Here is a 22420-nt window from a genome sequence, read left to right as displayed (position 1 = left end):
CTTGGGATTCAGGGTTTTTCCATGAAGGGGGCATCTGCTGCTTTGCATGACCAACATATATTCCCTCCCTCTCCAATTTCCTTTTGGGAATGCACCCTTCTACTGAGTCCACATGATTCCACAGACCTAATTCTACCTTCGGCTCTAGGAATGGGCACATAATCTAGCCCTGGTCAATCAAGGTATCCCAGCGCTGCTAGCTCAAGGATGGGAGAGTAAGCTAGGTCAATCCAGCGAGAAATAGTTCCAGGCTTTTAGGTGGAAGCACTGGGAAAGAAGCTTCTGCTACAAAGATAAATGTCTAGGGTCAGCGCCCTTCTGCATTTTCAAGTAGAAAGCATGTCTGAGAATGAAGGCAACACAGAGACTAAGTTCTGATGACATGGTTTGACCCTGGATGCGGCCATACCCAAAGGTCCCTGGCAAGCGAACTAAAAATTTCCCTTTGGGGCCTAAGACCGTTTGCAATGGCTTTTTGGTCAAGCTACAACTGACAGACCAAACTCTGGCTAAACATAGGAGAGCAATGATGGAATATACAGCCCAAATCCAGTGGGTACAGCTGTCAAAGGAAGTCTTAATTTCTCTTCTGACGTTTCTCCTTACTCAGGAGAAAGAACCAAAGGATTCTTACTTAGTCTGCTTGTTGACCACAATCACAGAACAATCAACAGGCCTCTCGGCATCGAAACGTCTCTGGATTTCCTCAAAATATTGACGATAAAGTTCTTCTCTACGCCTTTCCTCACGTTTCAAACGCTCTGTAAGACACCAACAAGGAAAACTGAAATATGAACTGTGATTTTCTATAAAAATAAGTCACAAGGCTTACTGTGAATCCCAAACTACTTGTAGGACAAGGTCGTAACATAAACACACTCTGGTCTACCTCCTAAAAATAGCCAGTGTAATTGTTCCTTACTATTATAAATTCACTGAAATGGAAGTGCTCGATTAGAGGGCATGGTCATTTTTAATGTGTCATCTGATACACACTACACCAAGGCTGTTACTCTAGAGAGGCTGTTACTAACTTATCCCCTCAGAGGGGTGGATCACCCAAGTGCTACTTCTTCACATCTTAGTCAACACTGGGAATTGCCACTTCTGAAAATTCTTGCCAACTTAACAGATAAAAGATGGTATTCTGTTATTATTTTGATTTGCATTTTGGGGACAATTATTTAAGACCCTTAGTGACAGGTATTTGTAATTTTTTCTGTAAAAAAAAAATCATGCAGTAAAGTTTTATTATAAATTAAAAGAGCTTTTTAATTCAACTATGAAATAATTAAAAAACCTTTGAAGATGTATTATGAAACATGAGGCTTTGAAAAAACATGTTTGGGGGCGCCTGGGTGGCTCAGTGGGTTAAGCCTCTGCCTTCAGCCCAGGTCATGATCTCAGGGTCCTGGAATGGAGCCCCACAGCGGGCTCTCTGCTCAGCAGGGAGCCTGCTTCCCCCCTCTCTGCCTGCTATTCTGCCTACTTGTGATCTCCCTCTGTCAAATAAATAAATAAAATCTTAAAAAAAAGAAAAAGAAAAACCATATTTGTCTTTACCTAAAAAAGAGATGCTGTTAGATAAAAATTATAAATAAACAAAAAACCCCACAGGATGCACAGGCAGTGCAAACAGTTGTAGTTATTTTGCTAATTGGCAAAAAGCAAACACTTAACCCTCTTTAGCTCTAATCTTTTGTTCATTTCTTCCTGCTGGAATCCCATATTCACTTCTTCTTGTTACATGACTAAACCGGATGGCGGTACTGATTTGCATTTTATAAATTATTTTCAGCTGTACGTTCCCTACATATTAGCAGGATATTTGCATTTCTCTTTTCTGTGGACTGCTTCGCCAAGACATCAGTCCCTTTCCAGTCAGTTATTCGTTTCCTGTTCCATTTGTCCAGTGTCTCACCAGTAACAGAAATAAACTGCTGCTTTACCTTTTGCACGAGACTGACTTTCTGGGCCCGGAGGGCCTCGTCCATCAAAGCTATCTCTGTAGCGGTCAAAGTAAGCGTCGTCCTTCCTCCTGCAATAGTCGTCCATTCGCAGGTATCGGTCATAAGAGCTCTCTCTCCTGAAAAGCGGAACAAATTTGCACAAAGTTAAAATTCACCTATGCTGCAAAACTCAGATAGAGAGAATTCTTCAACACCCACTCCTCTGTGAGGAAAGGCATAGTAAGGCAGCACTTTGGGATTAGACAAATGAGGTCTGTGTCTGAGACTCACTGCTCATGAGCTCTGTGGCTGTGACTGTGTTAACCTGCTTTGCAAACGACTGGGAGTATGTACAGAAACTCTCAGAATAGTCCCTGGCTTAAAGTAAAGGCAAAATAACTGATAGTAACTACTGATATTAATTTTATAATACATACAGACATGTATTTCATGTAAATACACAGATAAATTTCTCATCACCTTGAGCAGAACACTCAGAACAGAAACTCTGTACCCACTAAGCAGAAACTCTTCACTTCCCATCCCTGTAACCACTAATCTATTTTCTGTCTCCATGAATTTGCTCTCTCTGGGTATTTCATGTTGGTGGGATCATACAGTATATGTTCTTTTGTGTCGTCTGGATTACATCCTTTAGCATTATGTTTTCAAAGTCCATCCTTATTGTAGCAGATGTCAGAATCACCTTCCATTTTATGGCTGGAACACAAGTCCACTGTATGGATAGATTACTTTTTTTGTTCATTCATCTTTTGCTAGACCCACCTTTCAGCTACCGTGGAGAGGTTGTTATGCATACTCACATACAGGGATCTGTTTTGAGTCCCTCTTTTCAGTTCCGGGAGTGGAACTGACGGGTCCGAGTAATTCTGCTGTATTTAATGTTCTGAGGAACCTCCTGCCAACTGTTCTCTGCAGCAGCCACACTATTTTACATGCCCACCAACAATGCACAAGGGTTCTCTCTCTCCCCACCTTGCCAATACTTGCTACTTTCTTTTGTTGTTTGCCTCGATAAACGATTCAGTGATTACAGCCAGTCTAGCAGGTATGAAGGGGTGGCCCATTGTGGCTTTGATCTCCATTTCCCTTCTGACGAATGATGCTGAGTGTTTTTTCCTGGATCTACTGGCCACGCGTACATTTTCCCTGTGTTTCTGCACTGCCAAAATAATTTGCGATCCATTTTTTTTCCCCATTTGCACAATGCTGCCTTTCACAGGTCACATGGAGAGATCCAGATTCATTCACTAAGCATAATTCATCAAACATTCACATATTCAGCAAATATTTATTGAGTAGCACATCTGCCACTTGCTAGACACTGGAAATACAAGGCTGATAAAGTCACTGCCCTTACAAAGCTTTCAATTTGTTCAACAGAACACCCACAGAAAAGACTGTTACCAAAAAACCCAACAAAAATCCAAGCAGATGGCTGCATATGTACCTGTACATGGGCTCTCGGGAGTCTCTCATATCTCTGTATCTGTCGTACATGGGGTCCCGGTGATCTCGAAAATCCCTAGAGTCTCTTAGATCACGAAAGTCTCTAAGGTCTCTCATGTCCCGAGCATCGCGCATACTTCGGCTGTCTCTGTGATCCCGAATGTCTCTGGTATCTCTGTGGTCCCGCAAGTCTCGGGGGTCTCGCATGGCTCTGCTATCACGGGCATCCCGGCCATTTCTGCCATCCCTGGGCTCTCTCCTTGGACTTCCTCGGATTGGGGATCTATCACGTCTTGTATCTCGACCATCTCCAAAGCCATATGGATCTCTGTGGGAGGTAGCAAGGAGGAGCTAAGACAAAGAAATTGAAGGTAGCCAACCCTTCAGCTCTTTATTGGAGGTAGTCCCCACCCTCTCCAAGCATTTTTCTCTAAAACACAGCAGCCAAACAGTGAGAACATGACTAAAATTTTAAAGACAGTCACCCATCTGGTTAGCAAATAAAGACTAGTAGGTTCCAGGATCCCAAAAGATTAGGACATCAAAAGAAGAATGTAGACCCAAAGCCAAAGGTTTTGACTGGGGTCACGTATTTGTCCCAGAGTAGTTCGGTATTCCTTACGCATGCCACGCTATCATTTAAATCTCCACAGGTTTTCAAAGTTCAAGCATCTTTCCCCCAGAACCTGTTTTCTCCCACTAGACATGTTTGAAAGATTTTAAAAGGGGGAAAAGTTGGGGAGGGACATAGTAAGGAGCAAGACTCATGAAGAAAAAAAAGAGCAAATGCACAATTTCATATATAGTAACAGTGATCAAAGTAGTTGTTCCTCAAGTACTCACTTGAGTACTCACTCAAAATCTCACTTAAAATATCTAGTAGGGTAGTCAAATTAAGGGAAAAAAAGAAAAAGTACAATGTGACACACAGTAAAGTATAAGAACACTCAGCTTCTCTGTCTTCTCAACAGTTACTGAGTAGTGGTCTCTCTCAATCGGAGTTTAATGCAGAATCTGGTTCCTTTTCTTTTTTTTTTTTGTCTTTGAACAGTATCTGAGGTCACAGATATATTTGTGCTTCATGAGACATTCTACCCCACTGGAAACTAAACCTCAACATATCTGAAATTAAACTTCTTATTCAACCCACTTCTTAGTCCCATTCCCGACTTTTTCACTTTTGCTGGAAATTATCTCCCTGGTTACCAAGGTTTAAGTTCTTGAAAGTTAATGTTGATTCTTCCTTTCCTTTCTCCATTAAGTCACTTGAATCCTGTTCACTTTTCTTTTTCATTCCTACTGGATTCACAAGTTTACAAAACAAAACAAAAAACCCAAACCAAACCAAAAACCAATCTTCCAGATTTCAATTCATTCAACACATAAACATCAGATTAACTATCAGATTCCTACCTATTACTAATCACAGCTTGACAATCACACTTTTAGGTACCCCTCCCTAACAAGTCCGGACCCTTCCCAACTATTCCTGCTCCCCCCATTTCCTGATTCAATCTCATCTGTTCCGTTCTTAGGACTTAACTAGAATGATCCTATCTGCTTCAGGATTTCGGTTCACATGGTTTTTCAACTTGGAATATTTTTCCTGCACTAATGCCAGTATCACCCAACCCTCACAGGAAAGTTCATGTTCCAAATCTTCCAAGAGATCTTCTCTAATCTCCGTAAGAACTGTTGATCTCTCCTGCAGCTCAACTCTTAGAACACTTACTATTTCTACTACTCATCTCTATCTGATAGTTACCTTTTCACAACGGCGTCTCCTTGTTTGACCTACTTTAAGGATTACCACCTCCATAAAATCTGCCCCGAACTCTCGAACTTCCCCAACAAAAATGCTCCTCCTTCAGTCCTTTCCATCTCACTAAACAGCACACCTACCTACTCAGTTCATTAAGCCAGGAAGCTGAATGTCATCTTTTCCAAAGCCCCATCCACTCTTCCAATTCCATTTGCAAATTCTGTTCATTCTGTAAAATCTGTATCAGTTCTGTTCATGATTATGTCCGTTAGTACTGCTGAAGGCCAACCCATAATGAACTTTCCCTAAAACCACAGCAAGAGACTTCTACCGTGGGATAAGACTTCCTCATTTCTGCTCTTGCCTCTTTTCTAATCTTTCTCTGTTATTATCCTAGAGTGATTTTTTCAAATGTGTAAAAACCTCTCACTGGTTTCCCACAGTATTCAGAATTCAATCCAAAATCTCCAGTAAGGTTAAGTCAGGTGCTGCACAGTCTTGGCTGTCTTCGCCAACTTCACTCCCTCCCCTCCAAAGTTCAACACTATCTTGCCACACTGGCCTTTCAGCTGTAACTAGCAAGGCTTTTCCTGATGCCTCTGCTTGAGCAGCAAGAACAGAACATACTCATTCTCTAGGTCTCAGCGTAATATGTGTCTCTTACCTTCGATTCTAATAGTCTAAAAGTTTATTTTCTGCCCTTAAATCCTGGCCACATTTTCTCATAGCACGGTTTTTACTTGTCATTTATCACAATTTGACATATCTATTTACTTGTGTAACATCCGTCTGCTCTACTAGACTGTGAGTCCATGAGGACAAGGGCTGTCCATCTGACTCTCCACTGTTAACCCATTAGGTCAGTTTATGTCTGACATGCAGCAGATGCCCCATAACTTATATTGTATGTATTTCTATCACTGGACTTATCACATGGTTCTCTAGTTTTTACCTGTTTACACCGCTTCTCTACTGAAGAGTAAGTTCTCCTGAAGTCTTTGGATCCCTAGGACATCAGCATGGAGTTCAGTAATGTTTAATAAATTGAATTATTCAACTCAACTGTAAGCTTCTTACGAGCAGGTGTCATATTTTGTCTAAACTTTTGTCATCTACCATGATTACACACACTAGGCAGCCATCACAATGCCATCAAGTCTGGTAGAAAGCCTCAATTTTACTTCATGTGGGCACAGTAAAAAGAATTTAAATGCCAATTCTGCATCTATGAAAAGTCCTTGTCATATATTTTAAGGCTCACACGCACTCTTGATTTATGGGCGTAAACATGGGAGACCAGGGAGTTTAAATGAGGAGGCGCTAAACATTTTTCCTACTAAAGTGCAGACTAACCAAGATTCTTTGTTTTTTTTTCTATTATGTCCTAGAATCTTCCTCACGTGTATAACATCTGATAAGAGTATATAATGTGGGCAAAAACTCAGCATCCTATGGAAAGAGACAAGTAAGTATTTTTGGATTAATGATCAACAGATAAACTTGCCTTGGGGAGCAGTCAGAAGCAGTCATTAGAGATAGAATCAGATTTCAAGTGTTCTTGGCAATCAGGGATGAGAGATACCATGAACCTGACAGACCACAGACCACACACAAAGCCTTCAGGTGGTGGCAACGAGGGGTAGGGATATGGCTAAGAACACCGAGTCACAGCACATTATTCATAGCCTAAGGATAATTAAAAATGCCATATTGTCCTCATGGTTTTGAACCCACTGAAATATCTTAAACTTACCTTACTTACCTCCATCCCTGGAGGCTGACCATAACCCTAGATTGCCAAAGTCTCAGTTCATGCTTCCAGTGTGAGAAGGCAAGCACTCCCCTTCCCTCAATGAATCTAAAGTCCATATGCAACAAAACTACTAATTCCCTCATTGCTTTTCTGGGTAAAATGGAGAAAAGATGGAAAAGGGGGAAAGAACCAAAGAACAGTGGAAATAGGAACAGAGAAGATAATAATATGAAAAGGCAAAGCTTTTCTCCTTTCTCCAAAAGACGAGCAGTGTGGCAGAAGCAGTTCTTCTAAAGACAAAAACAAAAAATCTTTAGGGTCACTTTAGGACCCAAACAAAGATCTCCCCAGAACAAAAGGGCTCCTGCTGCTGGCCCCAACAACTTTCTCAAAACAAGAACCAGCTAACAAAAGGGAGGTACAGCGTGCAGGATTCAGAGTGCACAAGAAGGAAGCCTCTGAATGAGATGCTTGACCTTAGATAACAAGTGGGTTAAAACCAAGTTTCTGGAGCACAATAGGGTTCACAATCTCATCCCAGAGGTATTTTACTGGAGAACCACCGCAGTGTACCCTCAGGTACCAGGTCACTAGAAGCTAAAAAGAACTGAACCTTTTAAACAGAACCAGTTAAACAAATTTCAGCACTGGAGTCCACAAACTGAAGGCAGATGACAAACACGACTAAAATTGCTATACATTTCTCATCTATTCAGCTGGGGAAAAAGCCAAATGCTCTTTGCCTTGAGAGAAATATAGTCGTATCATTTGGAAAAATCTGAGAGGGAAGAGAAGGGAGGGTGACAGGAAAAGCCGTGGCTCAGATGGTAAAGTGATGTGCTTCTGGTAGAACAGCTTCTCTTCCGGGGACTACCAAGAGGCGTGCAGAGCGCTAGGCATTTGAGAGCCTACAGAATAAGAATGGACAGATGATCATCTTGGAAGTCTGTGATGGACTTTAAGCTTTTCTTCTTCCACAGACCGAAACCTCAAGCCCAGGGTGGTGTTCTTTGGCCTTGGCTCTACAGAATGTCAGGGAGAAAGGCCTCTGTCCTTTTTTGTCAGCATCTCCTTTCTGTTCACTGGAATATTTTCCCTTGGAGGGCGAGCTTTTTTTTTCTTTTTCCGTTCCTGAAAAACAACCAACTTCAGTAGTTGCTGGTACCTCTGTTGCAGATATTGTCCACAAATATCATTATCTAAAACGGCTGGCTGCTGTGTGATGTTGATCCCCCACCATGCTGGCTCCATGTTACTGTGAGAAACGGACACAACAGACTCGTGCAGAATTTTGCCGATAGGTGCTGGTAGGATATGGGGTGCAATGAGTTATCGCACCTCACAGATCCAAATTTTTTAAGTGTCCATGCTTCTCCCTAGGAAGAACGCTGATGATTTTCTCAAGCACAAACACGACTTTTATGTCGGTAGAGGCGGCACTTCCTGAGAACCGATGGCTGTTCTTTAAGTGTTAGTGCAGAGGTAATCATAGCCTGGAATCTTAACTTGTGAGGCCCACCTAGAACTAGCGTAAGAGCAAGTAGTTATCAAAAGAACTAGCACTGGAGATAGAAGTCATCTTGAGCCACATAATAAACTCGTCCACAGCTAGGATATTTCTGATGAGTGGATCCTCGATGACTTTCATGGAGATGCACCAAGCCTAACATCCTTAACAAACACACGGGGAAAAATCTCTGCAGAGCTTTTGGTGTAGACAAATTAGTTCTATTTGCTCTTTTTAATGTCAGACAGGAAGGTTTAGGAAATAGAGTCTCACTTGGAGGCCACATCTGTGTAGGGATATGTTCCAAGACCTGGACTGCCAGGGTGCTGAGCTGAAGATAGAAACTGAGAACATCTGAGGTACAACCAGAATCACGGTCCAGTCTCTGAAGAAAGGGCGGGCCAGTGCCTACCACCAGTGCTAGACAGCTTACATGGTAACTAAGCGATGTGCTCAAGAGTCCAAAGAAGTGGTCCAAGGGTTAAATGATGAGAATTCAGGCCGAAATTTGATCCAGAGCAGGGATCCCTGATGCAGAGTTTTGTGCTTGGCTGGACCAATATTGTCAGAATTACACACTGCCAGCTGGAGTCACTGGGGAGGCACATTACCGAACAGAGAGCAATGCCAGCGGAACTGTGGCTTACAGAGACATTTGAAGAGGTGATAATCCTGTGAAAACTCCCAAAGATACTTAGGTGTTTTGACAGTCAAGGTTAACGTCCAGCAAAACAAGGTGTTACAAAGGTCTTGCCAGCATGTTCAGAAACCATTTTATTAAAAGGAGCAACACTGAACACATTAAAATACAACTCCAGGGAACTATCTGCCACAAATATACTCCCCCCACCCTGCCCGTGAACAATGCATTCCGTCTGGCTGGGGGACACGTAACTGATTAGGGTTGCCAAATGAAGGCAGTTTGGCAGTTGTCAACAGACTGGTATATTTTGAATTACTTCAAGGCTCTGACTGGGAGTATGTACCCCAAGAGTGATAGCCAGTGTTCATCCTTAGAGAAATGATTAGCCTCTTCCAGGCTAACCAGTCGTCCATCTTGCCTACTTATTCCATTTTATTTCTGCCTTATTGGTATACCTTAAGAGAAAATACATGATCAGTGTGATCAAAATGTTAGTGTTCTGTTTTGAATACAATATCAAGTTTGTCTGGCTTTAAAATTTTTATTCTTAGAAATAAAAAACTGGGACTCTCTGCTCAGGTTTTAGACAGGGCTCAGAACAGATTTACGAAATGTGAATATCCTCCTTCCCTGAACCTTATTAAGCACAACTGTATGACACTTCGTCATGTTAAATAACACGCTGAGGAACCCAGTTAGGGTCATAGCACCAAGGGGGAAGACTGATTCTTGATGGCAATTAAATTAGCCCAACTGTGCCTCCCATGATTGCAAAAAGAAGCAGGAGGCTACTGCCCTATTCATATCCCAAACAACCTCATTTTAGCAATTATTTGAGGAACATGGTATTTTATTTTATTTTTTAAAGATTTTATTTGAGAGAGAGAAAGCGTGCATGTGAGCAAGCATGAGTGGGGTGGAGGGGCAGAGGGAGAGGGTGAAAAAGACTCCCTGCTGAGCAAGAAGCCCAACACAGGGGTCAATGACCTGAGCCGAAGGCAGGTGCTTAACCAACTGAGCCACCCAGGTGCCCTCAGGAAGGTGATATTTTAAAAGGGTATAAAGAAGTGACGTATTTGTATTTATGTCTCTGGTAGGGAGAACATTTTAAAAGTCCCTTCCGATGTTGTTTGTATGGGGTTTTTTGGGGGATCTACTACTAAAAAAAAGAAGAAAAGCATATAGCTATTTCTTCCATTGCACAAGAAGTTATAGAGCTGCATTTTAAGAGGGGATGAAATTAATCTTTTTAATTTAATGTTCTGGCAATAGCTATATTGGATTCCAAGCAGGAATTTCCTCAACACTGCCAATGTCTGTTGAATACCTATAATCATTTGGAAATGTTAAAAAGATTTAGCTAAGTATTATTAATAAGATGGCATAAATCAAGAGCACAAATAGGAACTACTCTGTGATGTGCCTTGTTTTGGGGGGGCAGGCATGTTGCCTGCAAAAACACATAGACATGATCCAGAGATTATAAGCATCATGGAGACAAAAGAGGGGAGAGGATTTTACTAGTGGAGCCAGTGTCTTTATAGATATCAATTCCATACTCCTTCCGGTAAGTTACCTAGTTCGGGAACACATGCATCATTGCTCCTTGGAAACTGGATACACACTCTATCTCCTTTCAAGCCTCTTGGCAACCACAGCTTCCAATGGGCGCCCTCTATTTCTGACCATTAGATGTAAACTCTTCACCCTCTGTATTCCGTGTTTATTGGGGCATGAGAAGCAACACAGATGGGACTTCCCAACATCTACAGCATGGTTTGATGCAGCATAATAGAAGCACACATTATATGGAACCACTGAAGTTCTACAGATTCATTTAAGTTCTTCAGGATACTCACGCATGTCCACAAAATCAATCAGCACAGTATTTACCTGTAAGCTACAGGCATTCCTTCCAGTGTGAGAGCGGACAGACAGAATACCAATGTACATGTTCACTTCTGCAGTGAGAACAACGGCCAGCCAGGGCATCCACCCGGCGGCTGTAGTGCAGCTGTGGCTGTGGTGTCAGACTGAACTCCTCTGCACTGGCAGAGTGCTCAGAGAAGCCAAATGAAATCACCACCTTGCTGCTACCGTCTGCCTGAACTCTGCAGAGCAGTCACGTATAATCTACTCCTGTACCTTAGAAAATACCCACCCTTCGCATCCAAGAGGGGGCAACATACACCAAACATACAGCAGCCATTCCTTCCTATGAGCGGGGAACAAAACAGAGGTGTTTTTGTCTCGAAAGACAGCTGTATGTCATGTGTAAGTAGCTGGGTATATACCAGGTGATCTGCGGCGCTAGCAGTACAGACCAGATTCATCGTACTCAGCAGTGTTCAGTTCAATATAAGAAATGTAGTCTATCATGGTACGTGGTTTAGGTATGTAGTTTACTGTGGAAAACCGATATTTTTACTTAGAGGTAAAAGCAAAATCCTTACTGAGTATCCATTTGGCCACGAAGAGACACCAGATATGAAACCACATCATATCTGTCTGCATTCCACACAGAAGTGCACACACTGCATCCACTCGTGTACGGTTAGGGTGCTAGTTTGGATAACGCCTCTTTGGTGCATATGGTAACATAACCAGGCTCTTCTTTGAGAGAAGGGGCCAATTTAATGCATATCTCGTGGGTATACATCAGGACTATCTCTTCTGTAGATATTGGAAGAAAGAATGTATTAGGGAAATGCCTTTTGTTTCCAGGAAAGCTAAGAAAAAGGGAGACCGTTGAGAGCTGGAGTGTTTTTGCCCTTTTTATTTCCCCTCAAACGGTAACCCAAGCATGCGAGCAAACAGGGGGTCTGCAGCACAGGCACGGCAGCAATCTCTCAAGCAGCACTTTCCATAAACCTGGTTAACATCTGGACCGGCAGCCATTTGGAATGAAGAGTCGAATCTCTGCTGCCCACTGCAGCGCAGCATGGCACACACCAACGACCCTGGGGCACTCCTCCTGCTGTGGAGGCTCCCAACGACACGTGAGCTGGGGACAGACAGAGGTTTATCCTCTTCCGATCGCCTGCAACTCATGTTGCAAGCTGAACTTGCTGGGTTTGTCACCGAAAACGCAAAGCTTCTCTGCATCTCCTGATGTATGTTTAAAAAAAGCAGCAAGGCCCTTCACACAACGTTCATGTTCTTATTGTTTGCTTGAGCGTTTCTGATTTGTTGGGGGGGAAGAAAAGACCCTTGACGTACGAAGTTGGGCTTAACTCCCCAGAGCCCAACTCTCCCAAGGTAACTCACTGCTTCAGGGTACTTTACCTTCGTGTGGGGCTGGGTCTTGATGGAGCCGTATTCATATTTCTTCTTTCCGCTGCCTTATTAATATCTGAAAAGAATAATCAACCCATCTGTTCAATGCTATGGAATAAAAACAAAATCATCAGCACATTTCAAATGAAAGCAACAACAAAAAAACTACAATGACAACCAGATGGTGTAAGAAAATCCACTCAGCAGACACACTGTCACTTGGGCAATTTTTATTAAGTTACAGCAGGTTTGGTAAGGAATGTCCCTCAGTTTATGCTTTAACACGCTATCAAGTTCTAAACCTAACTGCCTCCTCCAAAAGCAGAAAAAGTTGCCTTCTAAACCCTTCGAGTGCCAGCTCCAAGATTCTTTTTTGAGGGCAGGAGAGTGGGAGAAAGACAGGAAAGACAGAGTTTAAAAAAAAAAAAAAAGAAAAAAAAAGCAGCAAAGGAAAATAATTCCATTTTATGTTACAAAGAAGAAACAGCCGGACTCTATTGCTTGAAACTGCCAATATGCCATGAAGCAGGGCCTACTTGTAATGTGCCTTGTGTTGCATTCTGTTGTATAGAATGTTCCAGAATGAGATGTAGAAAATAATATTTTTTTCCTAAATGAAGTATATTACATGTTAGCAACTACAAACCTCAACAGGTAAGTACTTCAGAATAAAAATTGGCATTTGGTTAGGTAGTAAAACACTCCACACAGGAAGTTTTCATTAGAGAAGTGTGGCATTTACAACCAGGTAAGGGAGAACAGTGGAATCATACAAACTTACAGAAAAGCCAGTTTGTGCAGTTAAGGCCTATTTGCTAAAAACAAAACAAATCTGCTTTGCAAAAACTGAAATGAATAATAAAAACACCATGTATGAGTAATAACTGATGAATTATCTAAAGAAATGTACCAATCTATGTCGAAAGACAACACAGGACAATTTTTATGTACTTACAGATTAATAAATGTATTAAAAATTTCAATCTTTGGTTGCGTGAAGAAATGAAACTGTCCTGCTGCAGTGTAGTTTTGTTCTCCATGTTCCATATTAAGCAACTGGCAGTGTATCTAATGACATTAAATGGTATTAAGCACTCACATAATTAGAGTACTTTAAAAGAGTAATTGTGTATTTAAAAAATTCCAACCAGAGTCCTATGGTGTGAGAGATCACAGTAATAACACAGAACTGAAGAGGTCTGGTACAGACCTTACCCCGCTATGCTGTCAACTTTGAGTTCCTATTTAAGTGAGAATAATCTTCAGTTCCATTTTAAGTCAGAGTTTCTATTGTATCTAGGAGAAGAATGACTTTTGATAAACTGAAGGTAACATAAATTTAAACAATAAGAGAAGCATATTTCACCCTAAGTTGCCTCTCACATTTTCAATTAAGTAGACACAATGCTATCATCCTTCTATTAAAAAAAATAAAACTAAAAAAATAACATCTATACAGGACTTGGCCAATAGTAATATCTGACCATTGCTTTGGTATGCCAAGCAGCACTTTCACTTACAACCCCAAAAGCTCAGCAATAGCTGAACTGCACATTATATAATGATTAGTTCTTTTATGTGTTTTTGTGAAGAATATTGGTTTAGGTTTCGAAGGGCCTACTGACCCAGTCTACTTACTTATACTGCTCTCTAATATGGGGTGATTATGATTCAGAAAGAATTGTTTAAGTAGTTTTGTTTAAGTAGTTTTCAAAGTATCTGCGGAATATACTGAGGGTATTAGGGGTGTGAAGATTTCTTTTAAATAAGTACAGGATCTCCCAGCAGGATTCCAGATATTATTGGATGGTCTTGTGAATAAAGAAAATTTCTCTACTCAACATTGACTTGACCTGAACATTTAGGTTAGAGTGCAGAACATATGGTACCATTTTAGCGGGCACGTTTCTATTAATGTGATATAATTTGCTTACATGGTATGAAAAGGACTATTACACTATCAAATTATATTCATTTCTGTGAGCACCTACATATTAGTACTGGGGAGACCAAAGTAGTCATGTATTATATACACTTTTGGGGCAAAGCTGGCTCCAGTTAGAATGAAGGAGGTAAATATTTTACTTTGAAGTTAGTGAAATTTTTTTGCAATTATTTGAAAGATTATTTAAAGTTCAAGATTATTTTATCTTTAACCCATTTTGATTATAATTTGCCTCCTACTACCTATTTTCTTTTCTTTTTTTTTTTTTAAAGATTTTATTTATTTATTTGACAGAGAGAAATCACAAGTAGATGGAGAGGCAGGCAGAGAGAGAGAGAGGGAAGCAGGCTCCCTGCTGAGCAGAGAGTCCGATGCGGGACTCGATCCCAGGACCCTGAGATCATGACCTGAGCCGAAGGCAGCGGCTTAACCCACTGAGCCACCCAGGCGCCCCTCCTACTACCTATTTTCACTAAATAGTCTAAAGCATTATATCTGGATGGTGTGGCTTAGGTTTCTTCTGTAAAAAAGAGAACTCTCAGACCATTTTAAATTTCTTCTTAAAGCCAAGTATTTGTTTATTATTCACCTCTATTTAAGAGTTCCTTATACCTCCATCTTGGGTGAGATATGGAGAAAATGAGACCTGAAGTTTTTGATAGTTTCACTGCCACCCAAGAGAGCTGCTCAGGTTAGAGGAGGGTTGGGGGTGGGAGGGTTTCAGTTAGAGTTATGAAAGCAAAACTGTTATCACCACCAAGACCGATACACAAAAAAATCCTAACACAAGGTCACACAGAACTTTTGGAAAACCTATGAGTTCAGAAATAGGAAGAATAGAGAAGCTGCCAAAAGTAAAATAACTTCAGGGAACTGGTCACAAAGCATAATTAAGATGTAAAGAGTCAAGGAAAAAACCCTTGTCCCAACCCCCCTCCCCCTTTTGTCGGTCACATAATTTAATAACCCACCAACTGGGAGGTTGGAGGTTTGTTTGAAAATGCAAATATTGGGACTGGTAAAGGGGGCTTTTGTATTAATTGGTTAGATTTTTTCCTTCTTAACTCTTTACAGAGATATATAATCTACACCAAGGAAACAGAAATAATGTTAATATAAAGGAAAAGAAAAAAAAGATGGAAAGACAATCTGGCCACCTTTCTGGACATTAGGTAGGGAACCATAATTGGAGAGAATTTAATCAACAAAAGGGTAGTGGCAACTTTGATGTTTCTTTCCACTCCTGCTCTATCTCATCCTGGCCAAATGCCCTTAAGACCCGAAGTCAGTCTCTCATTGTCTCTTTCACCTCAGCTTGGTTGGTACCTCCATACTTTGTTAGCTATATTAGCTATGTGAATGCCATTCAAAATCACCATCACAAGGTACCTTGGCCTGAATATCTTCTAAGGTTTCTTCTGAAAATAGTTAAAAGCACTTTTCAGTTAAGGATTTTTAGGCAAGAAAAATAACACCAACTGAAGGGATCTACATAAAAGGAAACAAACCAGAAAATAATCTAGAAAACACGATGTCACACAGGAAGTGGCAAAACTGTTTTAAGTCACAAAAGATTGGGGTAAAGAACTTTCAAAGAATGACACAATGCCTACTGTACAATTTTAGTTTAGACTAATATGCTAGACAGGGTTCACACAATGGTCTTTGTACAATGCTATAAATAAAAATGCATGTTTCATTCATAGTACCAAGAATGGCTTTGCTCTATTTTTTCTAATTGTACCATCATAAAAACAACTCTTTTCACCTTAAAATCAATTTTTATCACAAGCTATCATAATGGAAAACCATAAGGACTATTCTAGCACGAATTGCTGCACTTAGTGACAGTATCACTGTTGGACTGTTGCATGCTGAAGGAACCCAGAAGCCCATATAATTTTGATGTGATTATAAATGAAATAAAATTCCCCAAAGAATTAGTTGAAAACCAACTAATAATCAGTAATTACTAAATTGGAACTATGTAATGATAAGGATAACGCTACTTGAAAAACCATACTGACAAGAAAGAGGTTATCACACATTAAATTCCCCAAATTGGGAGGGGAAAGGATTGGACTTCTCAGTTAAACTACATTTATGAAGATGGCCTTGATGGTATACTATAACATCAGGGATATGTAACAAGTTATAATGCAATGAGTCAGGGATAAGAGAATGCCCTACTTGTTTCTCAATCCTTTAAGCTTACTTTAAAAACTATGCATTCCCAGTGACTCTTAATCTCACAAAACAAACTGAGGGTTGCTGGGGGGAGGGGGGTTGGGAGAAGGGGGGTGGGGTTATGGACACGGGAGGGCATGTGCTTTGGTGAGTGCTGTGAAGTGTGTAAACCTGGCGATTCACAAACCTGTACCCCTGGGGATAAAAATATATGTTTATAAAAAATTAAAAAATTAAAAAAAAAACCCACAAAAAAACCCACTATGCATTCCCTCATATTGGATTCTTTCTTTCATCCTCTAATTAAAATAGTGATTATAGGGACACCTGGGTGACTCAGTTGGTTAAGCGTGATAACAACCTGAGCCTTCGGCTCAGGTCATGATCCCAGCATCCTGGGATCGAGTCCCACATCGGGCTCTTTGCTCGGCAGGGAGCCTGCTTCTCTCTCTGTCTCTGCCTGCCACTCTGTCTGCATGTGCTCGCTCTGGCTCTCTCTGACAAATAAATAAAATCTTTAAAAAAAATAGTGATTATATCTTTAGCTATATTAGATTATTATTCCTAGGTACAGGAATGGGGGAAACAATGATAACTTATATTTACAGAATGCTTACTCTGTCCCAGAGCCTGTACTAAGAACATCATGTGCATTATCTCATTTAATCCTTTCTACAATGCTTGGAGGTTAAGTGCTATGATCTCTATTTTGCGAATGAGGAAATTTGAGATTTAGAGAAATTAACTGACTTTTCTTAGATCTCATGATGGTCAGGAGGCAGAGCTAAGATTCAAATCCAGATTTGTCTGACACCAAAGTGCTTAACTATTATGCTATACTGCCCCAACAGGGAACAGAAAAACATGGTTTCCATTATGAACACTTGCTAAGACTCCCTGATCAAAATGACAGAACCTGGGAGAGGCCTAGTCTATGCCAGTCACACCAATGTTTAAGTGCCCCAGATACCCAGCAGGGCAGAGCCTACTTATTAAATTCCACTTCGGTTTCTATCACCTCAAACTACAGTTGATCCTTGAACAACGCAGGGGTTAGAAGTGCTCTTCCCATGCAGCAGAAAAACTCGACTACCTAAAAACTTAACGGCAGGCTACTGTGGACCGGAAGACTTACTGATAACATGAACAGTTAATTAACATGTATTTTTGTATGCTATGTGTATTATACACTGTATTCTTACAATAAAGTAAGGTAGAGAAAAGAAAATGTTATTATGGAAACCGTAAGGAAAACACATCTACAGTACTATAAAAAAAATTCACGGGGCGCCTGGGTGGCTCAGTGGGTTAAGCCGCTGCCTTCGGCTCAGGTCATGATCCCGGGGTCCTGGGATCGAGTCCCGCATCGGGCTCTCTGCTCAGCAGGGAGCCTGCTTCCTCCTCTCTCTCTGCCTGCCTCTCTGCCTACTTGTGATCTCTCTCTGTCAAATAAATAAATAAAATCTTTTAAAAAAATTCACATATAAGTGGACTTGTGCAGTTCAAACCCATGTTTTCAAGGGTCAACTGTACAATGTTTCTGACTTTGGTACCGATATTCTACTCACTTCAACACTTCAGAAAAAAATTCTACATCATTTAATTTTCTGCCCTTTTTACTTCTTTCGAGGAATGAGCACTCGCCTGATCAGAATATCTGAGTTCTAGTCCTAATGGGAGTGGTGGATAGTTAGTCAAGTCATTTGATTTCTCTAAACCTGATGAAATGGATACTCTACCTGTGTTGGTTATGCTGATTCAAGGACAGCATCAGCATCACTAATTTAGACTCACAAAGATGGAGCGAATCTAAACTGGTAAAACAATCTGAGCTACAAAAAATGTAAAATACAGGCTTATTTAACACAGGTTAAATTTCCGCTGAACTGTACAAATAGAAATCCTTACACAACTGAATGAACACACTTGAAAACAGTTTCTAATCAGCTCAATCAGATGCCTCCAGGCCTACTATGTGTTCCACTCTGTACTATGCCTTACACATATAGAAATAGTAAGGCTAAAGTCTCTGCTTTAAAGGAGTTCACTGTTTAATAAAGGACAGTGGAACATACAAATGGATAATCATAACCTGAAGTAGGTTTACTGCAGAGACAATGAAGGCTAGTGTGGCAGGGGAGAAGAGACTGAAAAGAATAAGGGGTAGGAGGGACATAGAGGAGGCAGGGATGGCCTAAAAGAAGAGTCCTGAAGGACGATTAGTTCAGAAAGAGAAGAGTCATTCCAGCCCATGTAAAGGTGAAGGAATGGCGTGAAGAACATAATTAGTAAGTTTAGTGTAGGAAGTTTAGTGTAGGGAATAGGGGGACAGGAGGAAGAAAAGAGAGAATTACAGATGCAAGCCAGAGTTAGAAAAATGTCACAAAAAACTTTGCTGCTGAAAAGGAAAAAATTGGTGGCAAGAGGGTCTGTGTACACTGAGCTACCATAATAGAGTCTCAGTGAAGCTAAATTAATAAAGGATTCCTATATGTTTATTATCCAAAAAAGGGGGCAGGAGTATTTAAACCTAAGATATTCAAAATATTAACTATATTAATGATTTTCAAGGATCATTGGTTTGACAATGAAGGGTACAGGAATGAGAAAAGTATTTAAAAGGTTATGATTCTACCTTCAGTAAAGGAATATAAAATAAACTTGGGGCCCAAATCAGGAATTAATAGCCAACAATATTAGTTTAACCCACTGTTCTGGAAGAAACAGACAACCAAGCACCCTTTCTTAGTTTTTCCTAATACTTAAAAACAAACAAACAAACGAACAAAAAAACAACTTAGTGTGATTAAAAAAAAAAAAACCACGTAACACACAATTTATCATATTAACTATTATTTTTTTAAAGTAAGCTCTATACCTAATGTGGGGCTTGAACTCACGACTCAGAGATTAAGAGTAGCATACTTTACCAGCTGAAACAGCCAGGTGCCCCTCATACGAACTATTTATTTTTAAGTGCATGGTTTAGTACATTGCATATATTCACACTGTTGTACAACAGATCTTCAGAACTTTTTCATCTGGCAAAACAAAAATTCTTTATACCCATTAAACAGTTTCCCATGACCCCTCTCATTTATATACACACACACACACACACACACACACACATTTTTTCATTCTTCACGTCGCATTCCTTTCATGAAGAAATATCAGTACCACCCGAGAAGATGGCTAAACAACATTCTCAGACCTCATCACAAACTTTGAGAATCTGAGGATGAAGCCTGGGAACCCGTATTTTAACAAGCTTCTCAGGTGATCCTTGGCAAGTATTTGGGAACTGTATTATCTATTTATCCCTTAGCTTATGTATAACATATACTTAGATCCTCCATTTAGAAACCTCTTTAAACTCCTGTATTCAAGGAGTAATAACCCATAAACATAATGCTACAAAGAAAACGTCATGACAATGGCTAAAATCTGTCAAAGTATAACCCTTGAAAACATATAGAAAACATAACCATATAGCTACCTCCAAAGGAAATGGAATCATGAACCCACATTTCCACTGTACTAAAGTTAGTAATAACATCCAATTGTAAGGTCAGTGTTCCTGCCCCCCAAGGAGGAGTGTATACCAACAACTTCTCTTCGATTTTATCTGATTATTTAAAAAGTATCCTGAAAACTTAAGCTTTTTTCCCCCAATTACCTAGTTATAAAAGAGCAAGAAAAATATTATCCACTGAGCTTGCCACTTTTTGATAGCATATTATCCAGTTCCTTGGCTAATAAATGGCAAAATTTCAACTAAAGTTCTCTCTAAATTCTGCAAACTAGACTTGTTGATACTGTTTTGCTGGCAGGGGCTAAAATTCCTGCTTCTTCTTAGGCATCTGGTTTTCATATCTAAATGCATCTCTCTGCAAGAAGAGAAAAATGGTCACACATATGATTTCACATCCACACCACTAAAAGCAAAGTGGAGGAAATCTAAATTTAATAAGCAGACCATGGAATCTTGGTAGGTCTGCTTTCTTTGTTTTCAAGAGGTAAAAGCATCCTACTGATGCAAATGGAAGGAATTAAAATACTAAAAACTCTACAGATATTCTAATTATTGCTATTACCTCTAGTTCAAACCATGAAGCCAAAGAACATTTTACAGTTAAATTACAGTTTTGCTTAAAATGTATACCAACCATAAACCAGAGTTGCCAATTCCTATTAGTAATCTGGGATATGAATAGATTAGTACTAGAATCTGCTTCAATCTTCTATTTCTAGTGAAAACTCATTTTCTAAAGCCTAAATCTGGGGTTCTCAAAACCATAATGTACATAAAAATTGCAGGGTTTGCTTCTGAAAGGTAGATTCTCCAGCCCCCAACTCCAGAGTTGGGGGGATGGGAAGCTGAATACAGATTTGTATTTTCAACAAGCTGTTCTAGTGACTGATGCTGTTTTGAAATAAGTTTATAATCTTAAATTTCTGTACTGAACGAAATAATATTTTTCTTATTTTTTTCTTTTGGATATCAAGAATAATTTCTGAAGAGACATTTAAAAATAAATTTCCTGTATCATCTCTGGTGGTAAATACATGTTATTACTATCTCAGTCTCCAACTGGATAATTAAGTATACTCACTTAAAGCCAAATTACTCATAATTCAAAGTTCTCCAAAGCTTGCTCACTAACTGCAGGATCAACCTAATCTTCTATAATTCAATCACTCTAGATCCAAACCAGGGGACCACTCAGGATATTTCATAGAGCTCAAGTTATAAGATATTTTGCTTTCTAAATGTTTTCCAATGCAACTTAAGTTGCCCTCATCCTTGCCTAAAGTTGTCAGTCTTTATGTAGGTCAACAATAATGTTGTTTTGAATAGGAAATAAAAGGAAAAGAGTATTATGGTGTGCAAAAGTTCTGATTTTTTTGAGGGGAATTTTCTTAACATAAAAATAATTGATAATGAGCACTGGGTGTTTTACACAACTGATGAATCACTGAACTCTACCTCTGAAACGAATAGTATACTATATGTTAATTAATTGAATTTAAATAAAAAAAAAAAAGAAAAAAGCACTTGGTCCAGTTGACCTATTATTTCTTTTGTTTGTTTCTGGGTGTTTTTTTTTTTTTTTTAGTGATAGGCTAAAGAATGAAAATGACCATCCCTATAAATATTCATATCTGGTGGTAATAAAACCACCATTTAAAAAGCAGCAGGCATGCTGGTATTATATATTTAGCTGTCAGTATACTTCATACTTCTCTAATGTGCTATGGCTTCAGACAGTGGCCTTACCCTGATCCTTTCATTAACGCTTCTCATTAATGAAAGTAGCATAGAGGGTAATATTCTGTTGGTCACTGCCCTTTTAACTTCTTGATAGTTCAATTCTGCTTAAGCCAAATAGTCTAGACAAATGTGTATGCTGTTCACAGGACAAATCTTTTGGCACAAAAAAAAAGCTGACTGAGCTTTAAAACCACCTGTCTCAAAACACATGGTAATCATTAGTAAACCACAAGGTAAAGAGAGGAAACAGAGCGTGGCAGAAAGAAGTCAGTTTGGGAAAACACTAGGACCTAAACATGTACATAGGAGGATAGCAAGACAACAGTACCAATGATATCTTCCTCTCTTGGACATCTACAGTGCATATGTTTAGTATATTAAAGTTCTGGAATAAGGACACCTCTTTATCTCATTATTTCCCAATTTTGCTTGACCACAAAATCTTATCTTCAATAGCATCCTGAATATGTTCTACTAAGTATATGATTTGGGCAAAAAAATCTAAATTCTCTGAGCCATTACTTCCTCATAAGCAAAAAAAATTTAATAGTATCAGCCTACCTATCTCACAAGATGATTAGTGGGAGCAAATGAATTGGTACTGTAAACCTGCTTTTAAATCATATGTTCTGAGGGTTGTATGTGATCATTAC

General features: G+C 39.8%; 1 protein-coding gene across 4 annotated transcripts in view; it reads right to left on the bottom strand.

Annotated features, from left to right (window-relative positions):
* NCOA5 (nuclear receptor coactivator 5) overlaps positions 1-22420 on the bottom strand; it is a 30519-nt gene that overhangs the window by 5555 nt on the left and 2544 nt on the right. For 2 of the 4 annotated variants that reach the window (XM_044262919.1, XM_044262922.1), the window contains exons 2-5: positions 12370-12436; positions 3421-3747; positions 1950-2086; positions 635-761 (exon numbers count right to left, since the gene is read on the bottom strand). In XM_044262919.1, coding sequence (XP_044118854.1) covers positions 635-761; positions 1950-2086; positions 3421-3747; positions 12370-12407 — 629 coding nt within the window. In that variant the 5' untranslated portion in view covers positions 12408-12436. Of the gene's footprint in view, positions 1-634; positions 762-1949; positions 2087-3420; positions 3748-11537; positions 12089-12369; positions 12437-22420 lie in introns of those variants that run through there. The other 2 variants (XM_044262920.1, XM_044262921.1) reach the window with 2 other exon arrangements.

This window comes from Neovison vison, chromosome 8 (genome assembly GCF_020171115.1).
Source record: "Neovison vison isolate M4711 chromosome 8, ASM_NN_V1, whole genome shotgun sequence".
In the NCBI taxonomy this organism is placed as follows: Eukaryota; Metazoa; Chordata; class Mammalia; order Carnivora; family Mustelidae; genus Neogale; species Neogale vison.
This window is presented reverse-complemented; position numbering and strand designations above follow the sequence as displayed.